This window comes from Pleurodeles waltl, chromosome 3_1 (assembly GCF_031143425.1).
Source record: "Pleurodeles waltl isolate 20211129_DDA chromosome 3_1, aPleWal1.hap1.20221129, whole genome shotgun sequence".
NCBI lineage: Eukaryota > Metazoa > Chordata > Amphibia > Caudata > Salamandridae > Pleurodeles > Pleurodeles waltl.
In genome coordinates this window covers 1,924,132,905-1,924,159,173 of record NC_090440.1, presented here as the reverse complement: position 1 = coordinate 1,924,159,173, position 26,269 = coordinate 1,924,132,905, and the positions used below count along the sequence as shown (strand labels likewise).

At 45.0% G+C, this 26,269-nt stretch overlaps 1 protein-coding gene across 1 annotated transcript in view; it reads right to left on the bottom strand.

Annotated features, from left to right (window-relative positions):
* Positions 1 to 26,269, bottom strand: part of SARM1 (sterile alpha and TIR motif containing 1) — a 154,807-nt gene that overhangs the window by 34,071 nt on the left and 94,467 nt on the right. The window contains exons 4-6 of the mRNA XM_069226164.1: positions 17,684 to 17,775; positions 15,266 to 15,501; positions 13,118 to 13,220 (exon numbers count right to left, since the gene is read on the bottom strand). Coding sequence (XP_069082265.1) covers positions 13,118 to 13,220; positions 15,266 to 15,501; positions 17,684 to 17,775 — 431 coding nt within the window. The remainder of the gene's footprint in view (positions 1 to 13,117; positions 13,221 to 15,265; positions 15,502 to 17,683; positions 17,776 to 26,269) is intronic.

Below are 26,269 nucleotides of genomic sequence, written 5' to 3'. Positions count from 1 at the left end.
AAAGAAAACACTACGTGTTACAAAAAATAAAGGTACTTTATTTTAGTGGCACAATTACCAAACAGTACTAAAGAGGCAACCTTCAAATACAAGGCAAGTAAAACACTAGGTATGTACACTAGTAATCAGAAATAGGCATAGAAAGCAATAGAAAACAGTGCAAATGCAAATAGACAATAGTGACCCTAGGGGGAACCAAAACCAAATACTAAAAAAGTGGAATGCAAATGCAGGACCCCCATCTAGGTAAGTGGAATGTGGAGAGGGGAGCTGGGGGTACTAGGAAACCCCAAAGGTAAGTACCACAGTGCCTCCCAGCGACCAGGAAGAAATGAGTAAGTTACTGGATTTTTCCCAAACCGCCCACAAGGAAAGAAAAGAAGAAAATGCAACACCCAGACAAGACTGTAAGAAACCAGTGGTGAACCTGTGGAAGAAGAGGACCAAGTCCAGAAGTCACAGAAGTGTCCAGGGGGAGCAGGAGCTACTACCCACCCAGCTGTGGTTGCAGGAGATGGTCGACGGTAGGACGAAGATGGTCAGGAATGCAGCCCTCGAGCAGGTGAAGAGTTACTGAAAGAGGCAGTCGACATCCCACGCTGGATGGATGATTGCAGTCACTTGGTGGTATGGAAAAGCCACCAACAAGCCTTGGCAAAGGCAGAATTCACGGTGTAGTGGAGCTGCCGGGGACCAGCAAGGTCCAGGAGGACTCAACCCATGGGAAGAGTCCTAGGGGGACCCTTCGCAAGGCAGAGAGTCCACAGAAGAAGAGGCAGCCCCCACAGAAGACCCATTGAAAGAGGAACCAGTAGTTGCAGAGGAGCCCACACAGCACAACTGGAGAAGGGTCTCACATCGCAGAAGCATGCAGAGGGTTGTGCATCACAGGAAGGAGCGATGGGGGCTGGAGCTACACAGAGCCTGAAGCCAACAAGCCTTGGTAACTGCAAGAGACGCAGTGGATGGGGGGTATTGTCCTCCTGCATGGGAAGGCAAAGGCTTACCTCCACCAAAGTGAGACAGCTGGCAGAGAGGAGCAAGAGGACTACTCCGGATCACCACCTGTGATGCAAGATCCATACAGCTCAGGATAAGAGGAGATCCACACAGCGGGTCGTAATTGCAGTTGGTACCTGCGGATTCAGAGGAGTGATTCCTTCACTCCAAGCGAGATTCCTTCTTCCTTCTCATGCAGACTGAAGACTTGCTGTCCTCAGAGGATGCATAGCTGGGGAAATACTGCAGAAGCTGGAAGGAGCAGTGGAAACAATGCTGCAAGCAGAGACTTCATCGTGGATGCAGATTGTCAGTGCCTGGAGGGTCCAGTCACAGTTCCAGTGGCCAGAAGTCAAAGTAGAGGTTCTGCTGGAATCTTGCAAGCCGAATCTGAGGACCTACCCAAGAGAGAGACCCTAAATAGCCCTGAAAGGGGGATTGGTCACCTAGCCAGGTGACCACCTATCAGGAGGGGGCTCTGATGTCACCTGCCTGACCTGGCCACTCAGATCCTCCCAGAGGTCCCTGCCAACCTTGGAATCAAGATGGCAGAACCCGGGACCCTCTGGAGGAGCTCTACGTACCACCCCTGGGGTGGTGATGGACAGGGAAGTGGTCACTCCCCTTTCCATTGTCCAGTTTTGCGCCACAGCAGGGACTTGAGGTCCCTGAACTGGTGTAGACTGGTATATGCACAGAGGACACCAAATGTGTCCTTTAAAGCATACCAGTGGCTTGGGGAGGCTACCCATCCCACACCATGTAACAACTGTTTCCAAAGGGAGAGGGTGTTACCTCCTTGCTCAAAGGAAATCCTTTGTTCTGCCTTCCTGAGCTTGAGCCGTTCAAGCAGCAGGAGGGCAGAAACCTGTCTGAGGGGTGGGAGCAGCTTGGTCTGCCTGGAAAATCCCAGAAGGCTGGTCGGAGGAATGCTCAGGGTCTTCTAAGGAGCCCCCAGAGTGCATGGAATCATACTTCCAATACTGGCAACAGTATTGGGGTATGATTCCGACATGTTTGATACCAAACATGGCTAGGGTCGGAATTACCATTATGTAGCTGGACCTAGGTAGTGACCTATGTCCAGTACACACGTAAAATGGTGTCCCCGCATTCACGAAGACCATGAAAATGGAGATGGCGCTCGTCTGGGCACCTCTGCTCATGCAGGGGTGCCACCCACACAGGTTCTTGTACCCTGCCCTCTGGGCTAGGAGGGCCTACCATAAGGGTAACTTACAGTGACCTAGTGCAGTGACCTGTAATGAAAAGCGTGCATGCAACCTTTCACGCAGGCTGCAATGGTAGGCCTGCAGATACACTTTGCCTGGGCTCCCCATAGGTGGCATAATACATGCTGAAACCTACAGGGATCCCCTCGTACCACAATGCCCTGGGTGCCTGGGTACCATATACTAGGGACTTACATGGGGCAACCAGTATGCCAAATGTGGGGTGTATTCAAGATTGAAGGGAGAGAGTATAATCACTGGGGTCCTGGTTAGCAGGATCCCAGTGAACACTGTCAAACACACTGATAACAGGAAGAAAATGCAGATAACCATGCCAAGAAAAGGGTACTTTCCCATATATATATATGGGCGATTATATATATAAAAACTTTGCTAGATAAGCAGACATTCGAGGTGAGAAATCTAGAGTGTCGCTGGTGTTGCAGAGTGCTCCTTACTAGAGCAGCTCTCCACCTAAATTGGGAACTTCCCAGAGTTCTCCTTTGTTTTTTGCATATATATATATATATATATATATATATATATATATATATATATATATATATATATATTACCTACCTGGCGGTCACCAATAGGTAGTTATAGTTAGAACCATGTTTCCATATAAAAATCATTTTTTGACTTGCCTACATCTTTGGCACCGTGTGACAAATCTTCACAACATTTTCCCCTAAAAAAGTGTGCCAGTAATTCTTGTTGCGCATGGGAAGTTTTGGGGTGATCCGTCAAGTGGGTGATGAGAAAAAAAGGGTGGTAAAAAAATGCATGTTTCCCATGTTAATTTCCATATGAGTTTTGAACCTTACTACAGCCCAAAGTGCTGGACTGAATTACACCAAATTTGGCAGAAAGCTAGCTTTTGTTCTGCAGACTGTGCTTTAGGTGTAAATCCATTCACTAGTTTCTGAGATATTAAAGGGAAAATACGTTTGTATATCTAGGGCTGTGAATCCATCACAACGTTTTGGGGATCATCATGGTGAATTTGCGAATGGGTGTGCCACCAGGAAGGTTGTGATTGGCTGGCCGCAACCTGACCAGAAGGTTGTGGCCACTATTTTAAGTTAAGGGACACAGGGCCAGATGTAGCAAAAATCCAAATTGCGACTTGCAATTTGCGAGTCCCTGCGACTCGCAAATAGCAAGTCGCAATTTGGTATGCAGAAAGGTGTCTCAGACACCTTCTGCAACTCGCAATGGGGTCGCAAAGACCCACCTCATTAATATTAATATTAATGAGGTGAGTCGCATTAATATTAATATTAATGAGGTGGGTCGCAGTTTGCGACCCCATTGCGAGTATGGGCACTCACGGGGATGGTGGCCTGCTGGAGACAGCAGACCACCGTGACTGCTTTTTAATAAAGCCGTTATTTTTTTTTCTAAGTGCACCCAGATATCCTTAAAGGAAAACAAGCTGCACTTTGAAAAAAAAAACGAAACCTTTAGTTTCGGATTTTTTCAGGGCAGGTAGTGGTCCATTGGACCACTGCCTGCTCTGAAAAAATATATTTTTTTCCAGTCACAAAGGGGAAGGGTTCCCATGGGGACCCCTTCCCGTTTGCGACTGGGTTACCATCCACTTCAAGTGGATGGTAACTGCGATTCCGTTTGCGACCGCTTTTGTGGTCGCAAATGGAATTGAACCGCATTGCGAGTCGCAAATAGGAAGGGAACACCCCTTCCTATTTGCGAGTCGGAAATGCATTTTACGAGTCAGATTCGACTCGCAAAATGCATTTCTGCATACCGGAGAGGCTTTTGCGCCTCGCAAATGGCGTTTTTTGCTGTTTGCGAGGCGCAAAACCCTTTCTACATCCGGCCCACAGTCACTGGGGCTGAAAATGAATTTAATAAGTGATATAGTGGGTCAGGTTGGAATTATTCTGACGCCAGTGCTGTTAGAGGGGTGTTTGAGGGTCCAAATATGCCCTTAAAAACAATTTTTTACACCGTGTGATTTTCACGAATACGTCATGATGTTCACGCGATCCCCTGCGTAACATTGATACAAATGTGCAAATATCAGTGAAAAAACATTCACAGACTCATTCATACACTAATTAATTCACTCACAGTAGAACGCCAACACCCATGCAGCTACTGATAAAGCCACTTAGACACTCACACACCCACTAACAGGCACACAAAGGCACTCATGAACCCACTCTCACACCCACTCAGACCACTCAGACCCTTATACACCCACTCACAGACACTCTCAAACAGTAACGCACCCACTCACAGACCCACTCAGACTCTGATGCACCCACTCACAAACCCAATTAGACACTGATGCACCCACTCACAGACCCATTCAAACCCTCACACATCAACTCACGACCCACTCAAACCTCACGTACCCTCTCACAGACCCACTTATGCACCCACTCAGACACTCACACACCCACTCACAGACCCACTCAGGCCTTCATGGACCCACTCAGAGATCCACTCAGACACTCATGCACCCAGTCACAGACCCACTCAGACACTGACGCACCCAGTCACAGACCCACTCAGACACTGACACACCCACTTTCACATACAGACAGACACTTTCACACCCAGGGACACCCTCTCACACCTATTCACCCTCCTAGAGAGATAGACCCTTCGGCCATGCATAGTGAGGGTAGGGTGGTTATAGGGGGTTGGCCGCAGGGCTTGGTCACAGGCCTGGCCCTGTGGCTAACCCCACTGCACATGGCCAAAGGCCGCCTACGGTAGAGGGGTTGGGTGGTTATAGAGGGTTGGCTGCAGGGCCTGGCTGCGCTGCAGTGTTTGATTAATGTATAGTAATTAAAATTACTTTACGTAAAAACAAAAACTGAAATTCACTGAGAAAACCAAAGGTTACAGGGATGACATAGTTAGATTCTGAATTTATTCATGAAAAACCTTAGAAATTCAGCAGCTATAGAGTATTTCAAGTAACTATAACTTGCGCCCTAAGGTAACTATAACTCGCTCCCTCACCATGCACTGCTGATTACCCCAGATATTAAATCAATCCTTACAACTTTTATAACGTCATTAAAAATATAAATGAAACATTAGCAGTCAAATAATTAAGAAAAAAGTGTATATGGTCGGGGCGCGAGTTATAGTTAACTTAGGGCACGAGTTGTAATTACTTGAAATAACCCCAATTATAACTGCTGAATTTCCAATGTTTTGTACGAGTAAATTCAGAACCCAACTATAACGCCCCTGTAACATTTATTTTTTTTATTTTATGATGCTCCCTCTTTGCCATGGGGTCTCAGCTGTGTCAGCAGACTGCTTTTTAAAATTTATTTCCAAATTGGGTGGATGTCCTTGTGCAGAAGTGCCCACAGCGGTTACCAAAGAGCACCAACTGTACACCGCCCCTACTCAACATTTCACCAAAGCATAGCCTGCCAAATCTGTGAAAGTAACAGTATTTCTTAAGTTTGGCAGGCAAATGCAGAGAGTTTCACTGAGGCTGGAAAGGCCATTACCCGAGTCCAAGGTAGCACATGCTGAAGAAGATAGAGAAAAAATGAAATCACTGCATGTCACCAGTGTCATATGTTCAATGCAAAGAGCACACACCCCATGACTATATGAGGTAGGCATTGAAAAGACAGACAGCTTGAGATTAAGCTGGAAACTTTTTTGACAGGCTCCTTGCCACAGAAGAGACCAGAAGGTGAGTGCTGATGGGCCCCCTACAACCAATATAAATGAACCACTGCGGCTGAGACACACCTTAGCTAAGCCAATAGCTAGATAGGAAGAAAGCCAGGGAGGTCTAATAAATAAGATATTAGGAATTGCAGTCAGGACAGAGCTTTACAGTGGCCTTGCTAGCTAGTGGAAGGGAAGAATAAATAGTCCAGCAATGGACTCTGGCCATTGTAGTGTCTTGTAAGTTTTATGATGGAATCCTTTTGGCTCTGAACAGACTTTGTAGTCATGTGAAGTGTGGAATGTAATGAAAGCTTTGTTTAGAATGTTAGAGTTCACAGTACATGCAGAAGGATAAAGATGTGTAATTTGCAGCTCCATGTATGGCATAATCTTTGTCTGGTACCTAGGCTAGGGAGGATGCTACAGACATACATTGTGAATACATACCAGGTCTCCAGAGTACAAAATCCAGCAGCAGGCAAGATGATGAATATTCAGTTAAATCAAGATCAAGGATTACTCCCAGGGCAACCGATCGAGTTTCAATTTTCAGCAGCTGCAGTTGACTGCTACTCAAACAGCATACAAACATGCTCACAATTGTCAACCTGCTTCCAAGGGTCTGCTATGTGCAATTGGTTCAGCTTCAGATGAGGAAATCTGAACTCTGTACTCTGCCTTACCTATTGGAAACCCGATGTCAGTGCACTGCATGGAACAACATCAAGGGACTGAATATGCTCTCTGTGCCCCAATATATCTGACAGGTCTGAAAACATTAGGTTTGTGGCCCTTTAACCCTCAGTAAGATTCCTGTTCAGAAGATACAGATTGGAGAGGGATCAGAATAAGAACTCATGCACTTGGTTGTGCTCAGCTATGATACACCTGGCAGCTCCAGAGATGAGGCTTTGGCTATTTCAGTTATGAATGTAAATTTACCTCATATGGTAAAGACACACCGGTTTATTTGTTTAGAAGGAATTTTAGAAGTAAGCAGACCAAGAGGAAGTTCAGAGTGATTAGAATTTGTTTAGACTCTGTGAATGTTAGTTCTATGAAGTGGTATTGATAGATGGATGGTCTCCACTGTGGTCAAGGTAAAAATGTGGATTACACCTTTCGCAAGGATGACAAAAAAGGTAGGAAAGTGTAAGGGGCTGTGTTGAAGTTGAGGAGGATGCTCACATTTTGACCAGGAGCACATATCCATTTGCCACTCCCTTTTCTGTGCTGTGCCGAGGCCTGGTTGGAGACATCACCAGCATCATGACACAATCAGTGTGAGGAGCAAAATGTCAGCTTCTTGGCTCACTGGTCCTTTGAGTATTTCCACCTATCTGCCGGTTTGTCTAGTAATGTTCGGGACACTGAGGTTTTCTTTCATTCTACAGAGCCACTATGCCACACAGCTCAAAGTCAGGCTGAGCAGAAAAACACTGTACCCCTCACTCAAACCAATGCAAGTAGCTTCGCGGCAGGTCAGGAATAACTATGTACAGGCAGAGACATAACACTGAACTGAATCCCAAAGGAGAGGGCACTGAGGAAGCAAGCCTAGCCCAAAAAGCACTGTGCGTCCACAGTCACTGCATCTGACTGATCAGGATAGCCCAATCAGGGAAGTAGAACAGGGCAGCCTGGGAACCCCAGTCACTGAGCGTACCTGGGGTGTATAACTAGGGTGACACATTCTTCTATGTCACCAGGTCCAGTCTATAGCTTTTACACCACTTGATCACTAGCCACCAGTAGAAATTTGGTTTTATCATGGATTAATCTCAGCCCTTTTTACGTTGGACATTTTGGGTTGGATTTTTTAGTGCAGCTATGTGGTTTGTTTAGAACTTCTTGTGGGCTTTCCGAAAGCTTCCCTGGCAATGCTTTTCGCCCATTGCTGACTATTGGCTTAGTGGTTTGTAACTCACATTTGCTTGCTTTCTCTTTTTTCGCATTATTTGTTTTCGGCGGTCCATCTTGAGTTTGTTCCTCCTGTGAGCATCTCTTATTTACTGTATCATTCTGAGTACTCACTTTCTATAGTCAGGCCTTTAAATCGTGTTCTCATCTTGCCACATTTGCTGTGCATTCCAAGACAGGGGTCAAATGTCAGGCTCTGTATTCCCAGAGAGCTTTGAGTTTACTTTTCTTTTGCTGACTTAAAAGTGAGACTTTATGTAACAATCCATCCTGCTGAGAACCCAGGATGTAATTTTTTCTGAAATGTGGTGGAAACAAATATTTTAATACGATAAAACACATCAATTCACTTGGTAATAACACTTCTACACATTATCGTTTGTGTGCAGTAAAACTGTATTGCTGTACAAATGAAATGATCATTTCCATTGGAAATTTGTTGTCTGTAATGACAGTGTGCAACCGCATCATGCATACTGCACACTATGCCACTCAACTGTACAGGATTTAACTCTACAGCACTCTGCTCTACAGCACACCACACCACACCACTCTACAACACTTTACTCCACTCTATGCCCTTCCACTCTACCCCACGCCACTACATGATATAATATGCTACTCAATTCTATGCCACTGTATTCTAAAACACTCTACAACATGTCACACCACTCCACGCCACTCTACCCCCCTCCATGCTGACACTAATCTAACCTACTCCACTTCAATATACCCCAATCTACCCACTCCACTTTACTCCAATCTACTCCACAGCACCCAATATACCCGACTCCACTCCAGTCAATCTGTCCCACTGCACTCCAATCTACCCCACCCCACTCAATCAACCCTACTCAACCCCATTCCACTCCAATCTACCCCCACACCACTCTACCCTAATCTATCCCACTCCACTTAAGCTTACACAACTCCACTCCACTCTACCCATCCCAATCTACCTCACTCTAACCCACTCCACTCTACCCCAGACCAATCTTCCTCACACTACCCCACTCCACTCCAACCTACCCCGCTCTACTCCAGTCTAACCCACTTCATTCCAATCTACACTACTCTAATCCACCCAAACTAAACTATTCCAGTGGACACCACTCCACTCAGAACTACCCCACTCCACTCTTCCACAGTCTACCCCACTCCACTCCAATCTACCCACTGCACTCCAATCTACCCCAATTCAATCTACCCTACTTCACTCCAATCTATCCAACACCACCCTAATCCACCCCATTCCAATATACCATAGCCCACCCACCCCAATCTACCCTACTCCAGTCTACCCCATCCCATCTACATACTACAGTCTACCCCACTCCAGTCTACCCTAGTCTGATCCTCTCAAATCTACTCCACTCCAATCTACTCCACTCTAACCCACTCCACTCCAGCCTACACCACCCCATCCCAATCTACCCCACGCCACTCTACCCTACTTCACTCTAATTCACACCACTCCAATCTACCTCCAAACTATTCCACTCAAATGTATCCCACTTCAATCTACCCCACTCCAATATACCCCCATGTGCCCCACAGCCAAACTGGTGTACAATGTGGCTAAAACACTTGCCAAAGCTAGTATTTCCCACATAGGTGAGATCTATTGGCTTTGCCAATGATTGTTCTAGCAGCTATTGCAGTATGCTGATGAAGGCTGTGTTGATCTTGGTCTGACCTTCCACTAGGTCTCCCGTTCATGGATCTTGTCTGCACATCTGTCGAACAATCTCCTACTGAATAACAGGAAAATGATTGATCCGTATAGGACCCTGTTCCGAAATGGGTAAGCATGCCTAAATTGCCTTGTGGATCTTCACCTGGACACATCTATCAGTAACGAATAAGGAGAACCACCTGCCCATTAACTTCAATACCTCTCACCTCTTGCAATCTCACTATTAATATTTTTGTCATCCATAGATTAAAAGATCATGATGGGTCCAGCAGTAATGTCAGTGTTGAGTCCGCTGCCCCATTATCCTATGAATGGTGGTTTGCTGTCCAGCAGTGTCTTTTCAGTTCTTCTACCTGGTCTAAAGCCGAACTGCCACAGCCACAGCCTGTGAGCGTGTCCCAAATACCTCTGTGCTTGTATCGTTGTGGTCTTCCCTAAAGCTTTTTGAGGAAAGGGGATGTTGAAAAAACTGGCCTGTCATTTTTTAATTGTGATGGGTCTAGAGTGTATTTTTAAAACTAACAGCTCTATCATCTCTTGTCAGCTCAAGATCTGTAGCTACTCTTAAACGAATCATTTGTGAACTGAGCTACCAGGGGTACTAGCTTAGAGTTACATGACTTAATGACTATGGATCGTTAAGTTGGGGTCATGAGGGTTAGGTTTTTTTAAGGTCTTCCTAACTTATTATGAAGTAACATGCCTAAATGAGAAGCAATCAGTACTCTCTACTATGTTCTGATTTATCTGGTTCCTTATGTTACCTTCTTCCTTTGTTGAACACCTCAAGTTGGTTTCCACAAAGATGTTTTATATTATGTGGCACCATTTTTCGGTGAGGAGGCAGGGTCTTTAGCAGGAGCGGCTCCTCCGTTATGGCAGAGGAGCGTCACCCCACTGCTGATAGCCAGCAGAGGCAAATGTGAAAAATAAAATGATAATAAAGCAATTTTATTATCATTTTATTTTTCACTGTGCCCGCTGAGTCTTATGGCACGGCAGGGCCATCCTTAGCTTCAGGGAAGAGGAGTGGTGGTCACTCTAAGTGCACATGATGGTTTGACCAGCTGTCTTAGGACTGCCAAACGGACATGCGCACTTAGCATTTCTCCAACCTAAGCTGTGTTGCACAGCCGGGTGTAGAACAGACACAGGCTCCCAGGCACTATATGAGCACCAATCGAATCTACTCCGACCAATCCCAGCGCTTCTCTCATGCTCGGAAGTGGTATTCCCAGCATGAGAGCAGCCTCTGGATAGGCATCTGGGAGCCTGCGCAGTGTGCACCAGCCCGTGGACTGCCGGGAGTCGGGGATCAGGACAGGAGCAGAGGAGCAAGGCAGCAGCCAGTAAGTACCATTTTATATTTATTTTAATTATTTCATCTGTGTTTTTTGTATTTCTCCCTGCCCTGCCCCACCACTTGTGGCATTGAGAGCAGCCACTACTGGTCTTTACATCTAGGAATTGAGTTGGCTAATGCCTTTTCTCTCACATGGAGAGTTACTCACATAACTCGCCTGGAGAGTTACTTGACCACTTATTGTTATTAGTGAATGCCTCCTACTTTGCATCTTGAATAGCAATTGTGTGTTATGTCCAAACTGGTCTTCAATTATAAAAGGGTCTTTTCATCTGCTTTTTTTGTTGGCCACGCTTGCTTCACCCTTTGGGTGTTAGCTTTTTAATTTCTTAAATATTGAATGGATTAGTCATTTAGGTTCTGTTGATTGTTTTTTTCACTCATCCTTGCAACTGAGGGGCACAAATATTACAAAAGGAGGTTAAAACCCAATAAAAGTGGTCCATCAGGTGGGACGATTGAGGCCTAGCATCAGAAATGTATTAAGTATGGCAAAATCTGAAATTCTCTCTTAGCCTTACTGCAGTCACATTTTTTATTTTTAAAAGCTAACTGTTTTCTGAGGCGTAAAAGTCATTACTGACAAAGGGCATCATTACGCATTCGGAGACATGCTGGCTACCTCCCCACCGGGCCATTACAACTTTCCCACTGGGCTGACGGGCAGAAACTAAGGTTTCTGCCCGTCAGCCCAGAGAGCAAGTAGTGGCAGCATTGTCACTGGCTCGAAATTGAGCCGGTGGCAATCCTGCCACCGCAGATGGCACAAGCACCCTCGCAATGCTCACGGTCTGCACAGCAGACAGTGAGCATTACGAGGGTGCTGGGCAGGGGGACCCTTGTACTGTCCATACCAAGTGCATGGGCAGTGCACGGCCCCCCCCTGTGGCAGAGAGCCAGTTTGTAATCAGCAGCGCCGCCCTGGCTGATTCCGACCTCCACCACCGTCAGCCCATCGGGGTCACTGATCCCGGCAGTGACGGTGGGCCAGGGTCGTAATGTGGCAGTCCAACCGCCATAGCAGCGGTGGTGGTGGTCCAGACGACCATTGTGAGGCTGGCGGTCTCAAGACTGCCAGCCTCGTAATCAGGCCCAAATAGAGCTACATTTTCAGAACCATGGCACTGTGAACAGACCAGTCCAGTTCTTACATTGGCACTTTTGAGGCCTTGGTTTGACACATTAATAAACAGTCTCCTTTAGCGTCGAGCTTATCGACTGAGTGCTCAAATTCAAGCTCCTCTAAGCTGCCTGTGAATCGACTGTCTTGACACCATAAGTCTAAATGTCCCAGAATTGCCATTTAAGTAGGTGGAAACTTGCTGGGCAGAAGTGCCTCTAGTAGTTCGGACCCACAGTCCTCGTCCCTTTAAGTCGGACAATATAGTAGCATTTTGTTATCTTTTTGGCTATTTCAAACATTTACTACCAGATACTCAAAAGAGGCTGTGGCATTTTTCCAATTTAATTAATGGGTAGCGTTATTCAGTGCACTTTTTCCTCTTTTGCTAGCTTTAAACCTTTGCCAGTTCTATTTATCGTAACTATCCCATATTCATCTTCGATTTCTAAAGTAAGGTCAGACCCTGATGCAGCATCAACAGTTACACAGGCTTGCATTTTAGGTACCATATCTAGGTCCTCATCAATTACTGGACTGCTTCATCAATTATTGGAATGCTTATCACCAGAATAAGGGCCGTATTTACAATTTGGCGAATGGGGATACTCTCTCAAAACGTGCTGAATATACCGTCTTCCGCTTTACAAGTGCCATAGGCTAAACTGAACTTATAATACTGTGGACGGGACAACCACCACATTGGTCACATATTACCCCATCTACCAAACTGCACATGCGGGCCAATGTGCACTAATTGAGCAAGAATATCTTAAGGAGGATTTCAATATGTCGAGCGGTTATGCTACAGATGGCTATTCATTTTGGTGTTTAAAGTTCTCACACATAGAAAATGAGTGGATTCCCAACCTTCTGCCTTCTAGGCCACTCACAGTATGTCAACATGCCCCCACATGTCTGATTTACTATAGGATGTATGTGACGCTCTTCTATAAAGTAAAAGGCCACAGTATGTACGTACACATGTAGATTGATACCATTGTTTACATCATTAATTCGAGATATACACCATATGGTGAGATGGGTTTTTAAGTCCACTGGTCTACTTCCGACATAACCTTGACTTTTCAACCATTTAATAGGCTCACCTTGCCAGCTGGGATCCTGTGTTTCGTCTGTAACTAATGAATACATCAGGACCCTCAGCACTAGACTTCCCGATGCTCATTGGTAAGGGAGAGTGCAGCATCTCTGTGAGGACATAAACAGAAATAGGAGTATCAGATCATATACAATGCTAGATTACTTCAGAGCCAGACTGCTTGTGACTATGTGTTATGCACCTATGCTTTTGTACAATAATATAACTACCATAATCGTTTGCTCTGGCTAGAACCTTTGTCTGCCATCAAAGGAGAAGCCTACGTCTGAAAGGTATGGATGTGGAGATGTGGGTTCTAAAGACCAGACCTTGTAGGGTCAGATGGCACCACAGGGAAAGTGACATAATTTCAACATAAAAATGGTTCAAGCAGGAGGGGGTAAAATAATAAAAGGAAGAGAGGACTAATCATAGTGTAAAAGCAAAGGCACTGTAATGATCACACGTACACAGTTAGGAAAGACTATGCTTAAAAACAGTCAACAATACTAACAAAGTTGTGAACCAAATTCAGCGCTTTGCATGGAGCCAGGAAACAACTACTGCACAGCTGTACACAGACTACTACTAATGCACAAATGACCAAGACCTTAGATCTATGCTGCCAAACTCACCTAGACTACAGTTCACCAATACATAAAGACCTAATGCCAACACTGCACAGCTGACCACAGATTATAATGCTGTACAACTCAACACAATTGGAGATGAGTGCTACAAAACTCAACAGAACTGAAAATCCCGGAAAAACAACTCAGCGAGAGCAGGACACAATGCTGCCAAACTACCAAAGACTAACAAAGTGCACCACAGCAAGGCCAGAGCTCTATGCTGCACAGCTTACTAAGACTACAGACTGTGATGGTGCAAAACTGAAAAAGGGGCAAGTCCACTGCTACATCTCTCAGAAATACCCGAGACTAAAGCTACACAAATGATCAAGTCTATAGACCAGCCGAGCACAACACATGTCAACAGAACAAGGGGTCATTTAAAGTTTGGCAGAGCGGAAGACCTTTCCTAAATTGACAGAGCTCCCACTCCACCAAACTCATGATTTCCTCACCTGATTACAAGGGAGGATGGGGTAACTGCTAGTTTTCTGTCAATGGAAACTTTTGACCCGGTGTCTCATGCACCGCATGGCCAATGGGTCTGTGCATCAAAGGGCCCCTTCCAAAGTTGTGATACGTATTTTTCCTGTTCAGGATTGCCATGCGAGGGCTTCAAATGCAGAATGAAAACTCACTATGCGTGAGGGCCATTGATGAGCTCTGAAGACTAATATTTTTATTATATCAATATATTGATGAATGTAAAGGGTGAGCAGTGTGGGGAAGGGATACACCCCAATTCCAACAATTGTAAATGCCCCTCCCAAGTGATTGTTCAGTATTGGCCCCACAGGAAAAACACACAATACTAAGATTGGAAACCAATGTTACATACCCCACCAAGATGTGAACTTGATATATGTAGCTCAAAGCAGTTGAATTTCAATGTTACGCTGCCCACAAAGATCAGATACCAGTGCTACACAAGCACCAAATGGAGATAAAAGCTACCTATCTCATGAAATCCCACAATGCAAAGCTCATAAAAAATCAAGACCTATGTTGCAAGATTATTGAAGGTTTGAAGGTCAACTCTCCTTAAGATAAAAAGATTGGAACTTAAAACAACTGAAGACAAATGCTGACCCACTCATGAAGACTGGCAACCAATCCTACCAAGTTAGCTAACAGCAAGAGCAATGCTTCACGACCCATGCAGACTTGAGAGCAATACTGTTTAATTAACTAAACCTGAGGATACACATTTTTTACTGCAGCCAAATGACAGTCATTTACCTCCCTCCTGCGCTGCCAAATAAGGAAAGGATTTCCTTGTGTAAGGATGCAGATACAGTCTGTATCCACCTCTTCAAGACACCTTGGAGGGCTCCTAATGGTCTAGATGGATCATCCCACTGGTAGCACCCAGAAGAGTCAGGAGCCTGTGAGATGTGTACAAGCTTAATCCACGAACCTCTGGGTAGATGTTTGACTGAACTATATGTGAAAATTATTGGCCATGTATTTTTTTGGAAGAGTCTAGAGAGAGAGTCATTTTTTAGCAATGCCTTTCCACCTACCTCTTGCTGCAGACAGTATGCGCACCCGGTGGAATCCGACCTCCACTCGGCAATCCTCCTCTAATTGCTGTTCAGTGACACGATGCAGGAAGTTCCGGTCAATGCCACAGTTCACGAGGTTGTAGGTGTACTGGCGAAACTTAGGGTCAATACTGCCCAGCCAGTCTGCAAGGTTACTTCTGTCACAGGTCGAGTAGTTAGCAAAGGACTTCAACTCTGTGAGATCCCGGAGAAACCTGGGACATAAACCAGGATAAGCTGGAACATTGATAAATTACAATGACAGATGCAAAAAATGACTCTCATGTACAGGACTGAGAATCAATCCGTTAATAGATTCAGACTTATTGATGGATATGTAGACATATAAACAGTAATTAACCAACATGATGAGAGATAATACTATTGAGAACACTGTCAGCATAGCTTTGTCCTTGAATACACTGTCGGCTACATGCCCATTGACTAATATGTTGACAGACACAGGTTAACTGAAATACACTTTGAGAGGTAAAGACTTTTTGAAAAACATGTTTTCAAACAAATGCTGAACCAGCGATCAACACAAATACTAACTCTGTCATCAACCAATGGCAGACAAATAAAAAACAATTAACACATAAACAGACTTAGGCATATCAGTCAAAATATGGTCAGATAGAGGGCTACGTATACATGTGGAGTCATAGATGACATATGAATCAACATTCTGACTGACATAGATCTAACAAGTAATGTATTTTCTGGTTTTGACCTAGGATCAATATGCTGAAAGATACAGAACTTTCAGTTAGTATTCTGAGACAGGGATCTCATTGATAAAAATACTGACAGATGCATTTATTTACCGGTTAATTAACAGAAAGCTATTGATCAGTATACTGTGAGATACAGGCCAGTCAATTGACACAACAACATATAAAATATTAACTGACATTCTGACACACCAGCAGAAATCTATCCATCAATACATTGACTGATACTGACCAAGGCAAAATACCAATCAAAACCTTGCCCAAAACATGCCTATTGATAAACAAAGTGGCAGATGCAGGCCTACTGATCAATAAATGCACTTCCTAATAACGGTCTATGTAAATGTATGCTAAAATAGTCAGTCCGTTTAATAAAACGTCACTAGATGTATTCCTGAAAGGGGTCAAGAAATGCACTAACCACATATGTTATGACTGCTAAATACCACAGGTGTCATATGACATAAGAGACTACGGGCTGATGAAACACCAGCATTATAGAGGATCTAACAACAGAGAAATCAAGACTGATGAGTACTGATAAACAAAGAGCCCTCAAAACTCCCCAAAGGAGCACTACAGACACAATGACACTTCCAATACACCCGAGGTTGACAGACGGGAGGACAGCTACTGAACTGTATAAGCTGCATGTATTTTACATTCAAAAGTACACTCTCAGCTCAGTAACTGCAGGGCAGTTGATACACTGACACTGCAAATACACTCAACTCCGGGATTAGAATACGGGGACAGATGCAAATACACTCCAGGACAAGAAGCCATCAGTGGTCTAAGATCAGAAACAGATGATATATGGTACAGTGACACCACAAATACACAATCAGACACAGGAAAACTAATGACACAACTCAATACAAATCCACTCTAGGGTTAGAGACAGGCGCGCCGGTGATACACTGATGCTACAAACACCCTCTAGAGTCACAGACATGAGGCAAGATGATACATTGACAATGCAAACACACCCGTGGAGTTGATTATACACTGACAATACAAACCCACTCAAGGATCAGATACAGGAGGGCCGATGAAACATTCACACTACAAATGCCCGCTACAATCAAACAAACACACGAAGGAAGATGATATACTGACCATACAGATATATCTTAGGATCAGAGACAGGTAGGCTAAAACATGAATACACTGTAGGATCCGAAATAGAAGCACGGATGGCACATTGACAATACACTCTAGGGTCAGAGGTAGGAGGACCAGTTGCACAATAAGAATACACTCTTGGATCATAAGCATTAGGACTGGTGAGACACTGATAATTCGGGAACCGAGGTAGGAGTCAAAGGGATACACTTAAACTACAGGACCATTATAAGGTCAAATAAGAAGGGTGCCGGCATAGTGACACTATCGGAAGTCTAAGCTCAAAAACGAGAACTGAAGCTATGCTGACATTATAAAGGCCCCTGGGATCAGAGGCATGATGGTTGATGGTACACTAACACCACAAGAACTATTCGGAATCAAGGACAGGAGGGCTGATGATGCACTAGCAATGTACATACACTGCAGAATCATAGGCAGGGTGGCTGACAAAGTAGCGGGACAATCAGATCAGACACTGGAGGACTGATACGCCAACACTCCCACACTACTATGTTGATTTGGGAAACATGCACACCTTTTCCGAGTGATGCTTGATGTCATGCCTAGGTCTTCTCTTAGATCTGTGTCTGTCAGCTTCAGCAGAAGATCTCCGTCCACCTGGTGCTCCTGAACAAGGGAGTGCAAAGTTAACATTAAATAGTTTAATTCTGAACGTAACACACTTGGTTTTACATTTATCTTGAAACACAAATGCAGGTAGTCATGGATTCCCATATGCATAAGCATGGAGCTGTACTTACAGACAACTGAGCATTAGCCTGCACACATACATATAACTCTAAATATGCCCTTTTGTACATGACATGTCAATCATACATTAACACAAGCTTAAACACACTATTACACACTACTTAAACACACCACCACTCTCTTGTGGCACTATAGGGAAATGCAATTGAAACACATACAAGGGTATGCTGATGTATGCTGCATAATTAAACCAAAATCACATAGCCGACGCCGGAGGAGCCCTGGTTCCTAGACTCACACTGTTGCCTGTGTGGTGCATTTATCTACACTGACGTTCTGCGTTTCATGACGTGGATACCACAGGTACGAAGAACGTTTGTTAATCTGAGAATGAATGCTCGTATGCGCCGGCATTATAAAGTACTCTCTTAATTGAAGTGAACTATGGTGTTTTTGTAAGGAGCACTCAACTAGCAGGCATATATTCTAATGGAGCCTAAAATACATGCAGCTTATTGCACGCCAGGGGCAGGGCTGTCTTCCTGGTCTAATCTCCCTGCACAACATCAGCTCCTAACTAACTGGTCCTTTCTAATAGCAAACTGAGATTGGAGTAATTCTCAACTGCCCTCTCTTTTCAAATCCTGAATGAAGAATTATCGTTAAGTGACCTGAGAGAATCTCAGCTTCTCTATCACTTCACATCAGGGACAACTGACTTGAAATCTAACTCTGAGTAACTCAACTGCAAATGTATTCGCATCTGGGAAGACACTAATAACCATAAGAAGCCTGAGTAATTACCAGTTGTCCTCTCATTTATATGTGTCCAAAAATTGAGGCTGAGGCCTGTGTGATGACCTGCAAAAGTGAGGACTGAGTAATTTCCATCTGGCCTTTACTCATACAGGGAGTGCAGAATTATTAGGCAAGTTGTACTTTTGAGGATTAATTTTATTATTGAACAACAACCATGTTCTCAATGAACCCAAAAAACTCATTAATATCAAAGCTGAATATTTTTGGAAGTAGTTTTTAGTTTGTTTTTAGTTTTAGCTATGTTAGGGGGATATCTGTGTGTGCAGGTGACTATTACTGTGCATAATTATTAGGCAACTTAACAAAAAAAAATATATACCCATTTCAATTATTTATTATTACCAGTGAAACCAATATCACATCTCAACATTCACAAATATACATTTCTGACATTCAAAAACAAAACAAAAACAAATCAGTGACCAATATAGGCACCTTTCTTAGCAAGGACACTCAAAAGCCTGCCATCCGTGGATTCTGTCAGTGTTTTGATCTGTTCACCATCAACATTGCGTGCAGCAGCAACCACAGCCTCCCAGACACTGTTCAGAGAGGTGTACTGTTTTCCCTCCTTGTAAATCTCACATTTGATGATGGACCACAGGTTCTCAATGGGGTTCAGATCAGGTGAACAAGGAGGCCATGTCATTAGATTTCCTTCTTTTGTACCCTTTATTGCCAGCCACGCTGTGGAGTACTTGGACGCGTGTGATGGAGCATTGTCCTGCATGAAAATCATGTTTTTCTTGAAGGATGCAGACTTCTTCCTGTACCACTGCTTGAAGAAGGTGTCTTCCAGGAACTGGCAGTAGGACTGGGAGTTGAGCTTGACTCCATCCTCAACCCGAAAAGGCCCCACAAGCTCATCTTTGATGATACCAGCCCAAACCAGTACTCCACCTCCACCTTGCTGGCGTCTGAGTCGGACTGGAGCTCTCTGCCCTTTACCAATCCAGCCACGGGCCCATCCATCTGGCCCATCAAGACTCACTCTCATTTCATCAGTCCATAAAACCTTAGAAAAATCAGTCTTGAGATATTTCTTGGCCCAGTCTTGACGTTTCAGCTTGTGTGTCTTGTTCAGTGGTGGTCGTCTTTCAGCCTTTCTTACCTTGGCCATGTCTCTGAGTATTGCACACCTTGTGCTTTTGGGCACTCCAGTGATGTTGCAGCTCTGAAATATGGCCAAACTGGTGGCAAGTGGCATCGTGGCAGCTGCACGCTTGACTTTTCTCAGTTCATGGGCAGTTATTTTGCGCCTTGGTTTTTCCACACGCTTCTTGCGACCCTGTTGACTATTTTGAATGAAACGCTTGATTGTTCGATGATCACGCTTCAGAAGCTTTGCAATTTTAAGAGTGCTGCATCCCTCTGCATGATATCTCACTATTTTTGACTTTTCTGAGCCTGTCAAGTCCTTCTTTTGACCCATTTTGCCAAAGGAAAGGAAGTTGCCTAATAATTATGCACACCTGATATAGGGTGTTGATGTCAATAGACCACACCCCTTCTCATTACAGAGATGCACATCACCTAATATGCTTAATTGGTAGTAGGCTTTCGAGCCTATACAGCTTGGAGTAAGACAACATGCATAAAGAGGATGATGTGGTCAAAATACTCATTTGCCTAATAATTCTGCACTCCCTGTATTTGGGTAGACCCGAGTAGGGATCAGTGGCCTCAGTAATTCCAATCTGGTGTTTCACTGTCTTGGTGAAACTGTCAACCGATCAGTGGCTTGAATAATTCTCATCCTCGCCTTCACTTACATTTCAGTGGACCTGACAAGTAAACTCAAGCCTCAGAGAGTCTCAGCGGGGGCATGGCTTAGTATTGGCCAAGATGGCCACATACTAAGGGAGCTCAAATTGACAAACCCCGCTATCCGCTAATAAATCCGGCCACATCTATGTGTAAGTGAGTCCCCAGTTGGACCAGCTTTCTGCAGAGCTCAGAGGTCCTCGAATCGCATCACATGCTGCACACTACAGACCACCGAGCTAGCCGCAAGAGAACTGGAGCTCCAGCAATGGAGAGGTGGCTCGGCTGGAGCGGGTGCAGAACCCTGGCGCCCCTCATGCTCTCGGCACTGCCTTGATTGCTGATGGTGGGGGCCGATGTCAATCGCCTGATCCTGCATGGGCCTGTCATCTTGGAGGTCGGCCGCAGCCTATGGATACCTGCTGTGGCTGGCCATCAGTCTCCCAAGGGAGGGAGAGCTGCGGAAGAAGCATGGCCCCCTTGACTGGGAAACACGGTGGTCGAGACTGGCTCCTGCTCGAGGTATCCGAATAAGGGGAGGCCCTTTGAGCCCCGCGCTGAGGCTCAGGAGAAGAAGTACAGAGAGAGGAGGCCTAAGGAAGGGGAGTGGGGTGACCTCAAATGGAGGGAGAGACCAAAATATTGACCTTGCGATTGGAGGGCATTCAACAGCTACCCTTGTGTAGTCCACAAGGGATTTGTGGGCCCTACCTGGGCAGATAGTACAAGAGAAACCAGCAGCCTATGTCTCAGCACCCCTGGGCACTGCAGACCTGCCGCCCACCACCCACTCCACGAATTTGGGAGAGCTGCTCTGTCATTGGGGGGGCTGCCTTTGGTGGGCCCTTGTGCATCCCACTTGCACCTGAATCAGAGCCGGAGATAAACTATTTGAGACAAATCCTTGTCCAACACAGGATCGTCTGGCTGTTCCTCGATTGACATCTGGGATGCGGGGGTGGTGCAAAACAACACAGTCCTGAAGCGTGAATACTTTGCCCATCTGCACAGGAACACTTGATTGACTCGGGTGGAGGTCCTGCTGTAGAATATTGGTCAATCGAGTGGTGACTTGTGGGGTGACTAGGCCTTCCACCCCATCATCTTGGCTGCAGGGCCCACAGAGAATGGTGAAACCTAAGGGACAAATGCAAACGCAGTACAACAAGATTGACAAATACGCCGTGACCAAGAAAACTGTGGTGACAGATGGGCATGAGGCAGAGACACTAGGGGAAGCTGACCTGGCCTCACCTGGTAGCCTCTGGGAGGCTTTTAAAATGGTATTATGAGGGCTGATTGAAGGGTCAAGAAAAGAACGAACTCTCCAGTGCAAGGATATATAAAAATAAATTGTCACTCTGGAATAGGAAGTACTACAGAGGAGGCAGCTGAGTCATGTCCAGAGTTACAAACTCCGGCTCCAGCAATAGGAGCTCAGAGATTTAGCGGAAAACAAGGCCAGAACATACGCATTAGCTAAGCAACGTTGCCTGTACAACTTTGGCGACAAACCCAACAAACTCATAGCCTGGCTTGAAAGAAGGGATAGGAGGAGGAACTGGGGAGTGGTACTTTGAGACAACGAAGGGGTAACACACACCACCAGGGAAGCCATATCACTTTCACCAAGTATTAAGAACAATTATACACATCCACCACTATATATTCAGGTGACAACTGTATCGATCTTTTGAGGGATATTTCCCTCTGGGTCCTCTCTAGTGACGATTGGGATAAACTGGAGCAAGATTTGACAGAGGAAGATGTGGGAGAGAGTTGCAATCCGGGAAGGCAGCCGGGACAAATGGATTACCTGTAGAGTTATATAAGTGTGTGGCAAAAGACACCACAAAACACATGCTAAACATGTTCCAAGAGACTAGAAAAGAAGGAACCATCAATCAGATCAAAGACTGGCCACCACTATAGTAATTCCCAAAAAGGGTAAGAAACCGGAGTCTTGTAGTTCCTACTGGCCCATATTTCTCTTGAATGTAGAATTCAAGGTTTTGGCGAAGGCATTGGCCAACAGAATAAAAAGAGTAATAGCAACCATGGTCCACCTGGATCAATCTGGCTTCATGCCACACAGAGGCACTAGACTCAATCTGAGATGTCTACACGGGGTCAAGCATATGACCAGATCTCCCGGACATGAAGATGCTGTTTTGCTCTCCCAGGATGCATTGATGGGCTTTGATAGTATTGACTGGCTGTACCTCTTGCAGCCCTTGCCAAGCTAGACTTTGGCCCCAAATTTTACAACTGGATTAGACTCCTCTATCAGGACTCTATGGCGAGGGTGAGTGTAAACAGTGCACTGTCCCGCTCTTTCACTCTTCATAAGGGAACAAGACAGGGATGCCCTCTGTCTCCAATGATTTTCTCCCTGGGGCTGGAGCCTCTAGCCGCTTGGATTTGCCAGGACCCTCTTGTATGGGGGTTTGTAAGAGGTGGAAGGTGGGAAGAGCATATCTCACTTTACACAGATGATATTTTATTACATGCTACACAACCCTGTGCCACAGTGAACAAACTACTCCATATTTTCAAGATTTTTGGAAGCTACTCTGGATACCAAAATAACTGTGACAAGTCCCTCATCTTCCCCCTTGCTGGGTAGCCCCAACGCTGTCATCAGATGCATTGCCCCAGTGGTGACGAATGGGTTCTGATATTTGGGCACGCACATAACGCTGAGTGTGGACGGATTTATTGGGGAAAACTTGCTTCTCCAGTTGGGGCGCCTCCGCAGTGATATGACACACGGGCGGAAACTCCCAGTATCCCTGATGGGACTGCCTATAGAGACACTGATGGATAACTGGGGGTATGGTTTGAAGGCTCCACAGGTTTAGGGAGGGTTGGATGGTCATTGCTTTGGTTTTAATGGAAAAATGCAATTATATGTTTCATATTGTAGCTCAATACTGTCTATACTAATGATGTTGTTGTGCACCTTGCCAGTGATGTCCCATAATTTGTCAATGTCTGTGTTAAACATTGTAAGCTGAGCAACTGGTGAAATAAAAAGATATTTAAAAAAACAGAAAAAGAAAGTCTCAGCTCTCCTCACCCCATATGGACGGATCATACTAGGTACCCATAGCCTAAATAATTCTTAACTGCTTCTTCATTATAGCTGGGAGATCTGACGACCAAACTGGTGTTTGCTCATTTTTCAGCTCTTTTTTCACTCACAACTTGGTGGAGGTGACTAGAAATAGGAGGTCTGAATACCCCTGAGATGAACTTGACAAGTAAACTAAGGCCTGGGTAATTCCCAGATGCCTTCACCTTCAAATCTGTGTAGCTCTGACAAGAGAACTTTGACTTGAGTGACCCTCAACTGTTGTCTAATTTCTCAATATGTGGACCAGATTAGCAAACTGCACCCCCAAATCATTGTGAGCTAGCTCTTGACTCACATGTGAGTAGTACTCATGAGGAATCAGTTCCCTTTTTAATTCTCATATTTGGGAACCTGTAAGGTAGAAGCACACCTCCGGATGGGCTTTATAAGGTACTAGATAAAGTAGCCCAGCCATCTCATTGGCATTTTAGCTAGGACATAGCTCAATCTGCTTCTGCCCTGTGGCAACAAAACTCCATCAGCAGTGGTGTCCCTCCCAGGCTGGGGGAGGGAGGTATTTTTATTTTGGAGGGGGGAGTGGTATAATCACTGAAAAAAGGCAAAGGTTATAGGGACGGCATAGTGAGGAAATAGAATTTAAAAAAATAGAAATTCACTTAAAAAAACAAAGGTTTCAGGGACGTTATAATTAGGCTCACATTTTAAACGTACAAAACCATACAAAATTCACCTGTTGTAGTTATCTCAGGTAACTATAACTCGTGCCCTAAGGTAACTTTAACTCGCAGCCCGCTGTGCGCAGTTTTTTCATCAAAACCTTTACTGCAAATATTACATTATTAATAGTATCAATGATGTTATCAAAGACGACATGAGAGCTGTAATTTGGAGGGTAATTAGCAGTGCATGGCTAGGGTGCAAGTTAAATAAAACCACCAATGCACAAGTTAATTCAACCACTGACACACACAGCTTCGGTTGTGGACAGCAAAAGTTGGTTGTATGGACTGGTCTGCAGCCAGGCCCTGTGGCCAACACCCTATAATCACTCAATCCTGCGCCATGCAAAGCCTTTGGGCCTGGCCTGGGGTTCTGTGGTTATGGGGGGATGGCTGCAACCCAAAAGGTTTTGCTGGGAAAAAGACTTCAATGTTCCATTATGATACATGTTTAACATTGAAAACACTAGTAAATAAACAGACACTGCACTCTGAGTTAGGACTAATAAAAGCCCGCAACCTACTGAGTGTCAGCCCAAGAGCTTTAGCAGTAGGCCACAAGGACTCTGCTGTATTGTGCATCAAAACATAGCTATAACATTGAAACCAAACATCTTGCTAGTGTGATACTTTGAAGTCATTGTATATAGACAACATTGCAATACCAATCTCTCACTCTCTTTTCTATCCCGGTATGGGATGGAGGAGAGAGCGAGAGAAAGTGGGAGTCTGAGAGAGAGACATTTAGAGGAAAGCCTTGAGAGAGAGAGAATTATATACTTAGAATGAGATATTTTGGGACAAATTGAAAAGAAAAATTTATTTGTCAAGTAAAAAGAGTGAAATCACATTTCGGTATATACCTTAAATATTTCAGTTTGTAAAGTAATTAAAGCAGGAATGTGAATACTCACACACCTAGCCTAGAACCTCAACTGTCAGGGTGAGGGCCTGAGACCTTAACCTCTAGCACAAAGGTGACTGTTTGCTATGCTTTCCAGATATAGATATTACAGTCAACCCAAGGATTTTGATGGCAAAAAGACGTAAATATTCCATCACGACAGGTTTTTTAACTGTCAAAACACTGGCAAATAAACAGATGCATTGCCATGAGATACCAGGATTTGAACCTTAAACCTAGTGAGTAACAGTCCAAAGTAGGCCACGAGTGACTCTACTGTGCTGTGCATTAAAATATAGCTATAACATTGGAACCAAACATCCTGCTTGTGTGCAGATTTAAAGTCTATGGAGAGGCTATTGTTATAGCAATGGTATGTCCATAGAATGACTTCAAAGCGGCAGACAAGCAAAATGCTCCTCATCAGGACAACACTGTAGGGCAGGCCTGAAGGTCCCCACAGTCCCAGCCAGCTCCCATCTCCTGCAGGAGCAAGCATTGCTCTGGCAAGCAGAGAGCTGCTTTAAATAGACATTCCCTGCTTGCGGGAGCAATGTATTCATCTTCCCTGCAAGCATATTTTCATGCAGGGAAAGAGATGAAAACTCTGCTTTCAGCAAGCAGGAACTGTGTGACAGCTCCTGTTTGCTGAAAGCTGAGTTATGCTTGCTTTTGCTTGGTGGGAGCTGTCAGCGCCAACCAAGCAAAATGAAACAGCCACCTCCCGAGGGTGGCCATCTAGGGAGGTAGCAGGAGCCAGCCCCGGGGGTGGCAGTCCCTATGGCAATCTATGGCCCCACCGGGGGCGCATGGCCCCCTTTCATCTTGGAATTCAGCCCTGGGGAGGTGGTGGTCCCCAGGGCTGGGGGTCTGCAACAGACCACCTACTTTAAGGTATTAGAGCCCTCAGGATCTTCAGGCCTTCAGCACTTGTTTAAGCTCCTTTGCCCAAGGGAGGTGGCAGTCACCAGGCCTGCAGGGGGCCACCTGGGCCCCGCATTTATTTAAGTTCATTTGTCCCAGGGAGGTGTCAGTCCCTGAGGCTGCGGAGGGGCCATGCAGGCCCTCTGCATTAATTTACCAACTTTTGCCCTGGGGAGGTGGTGA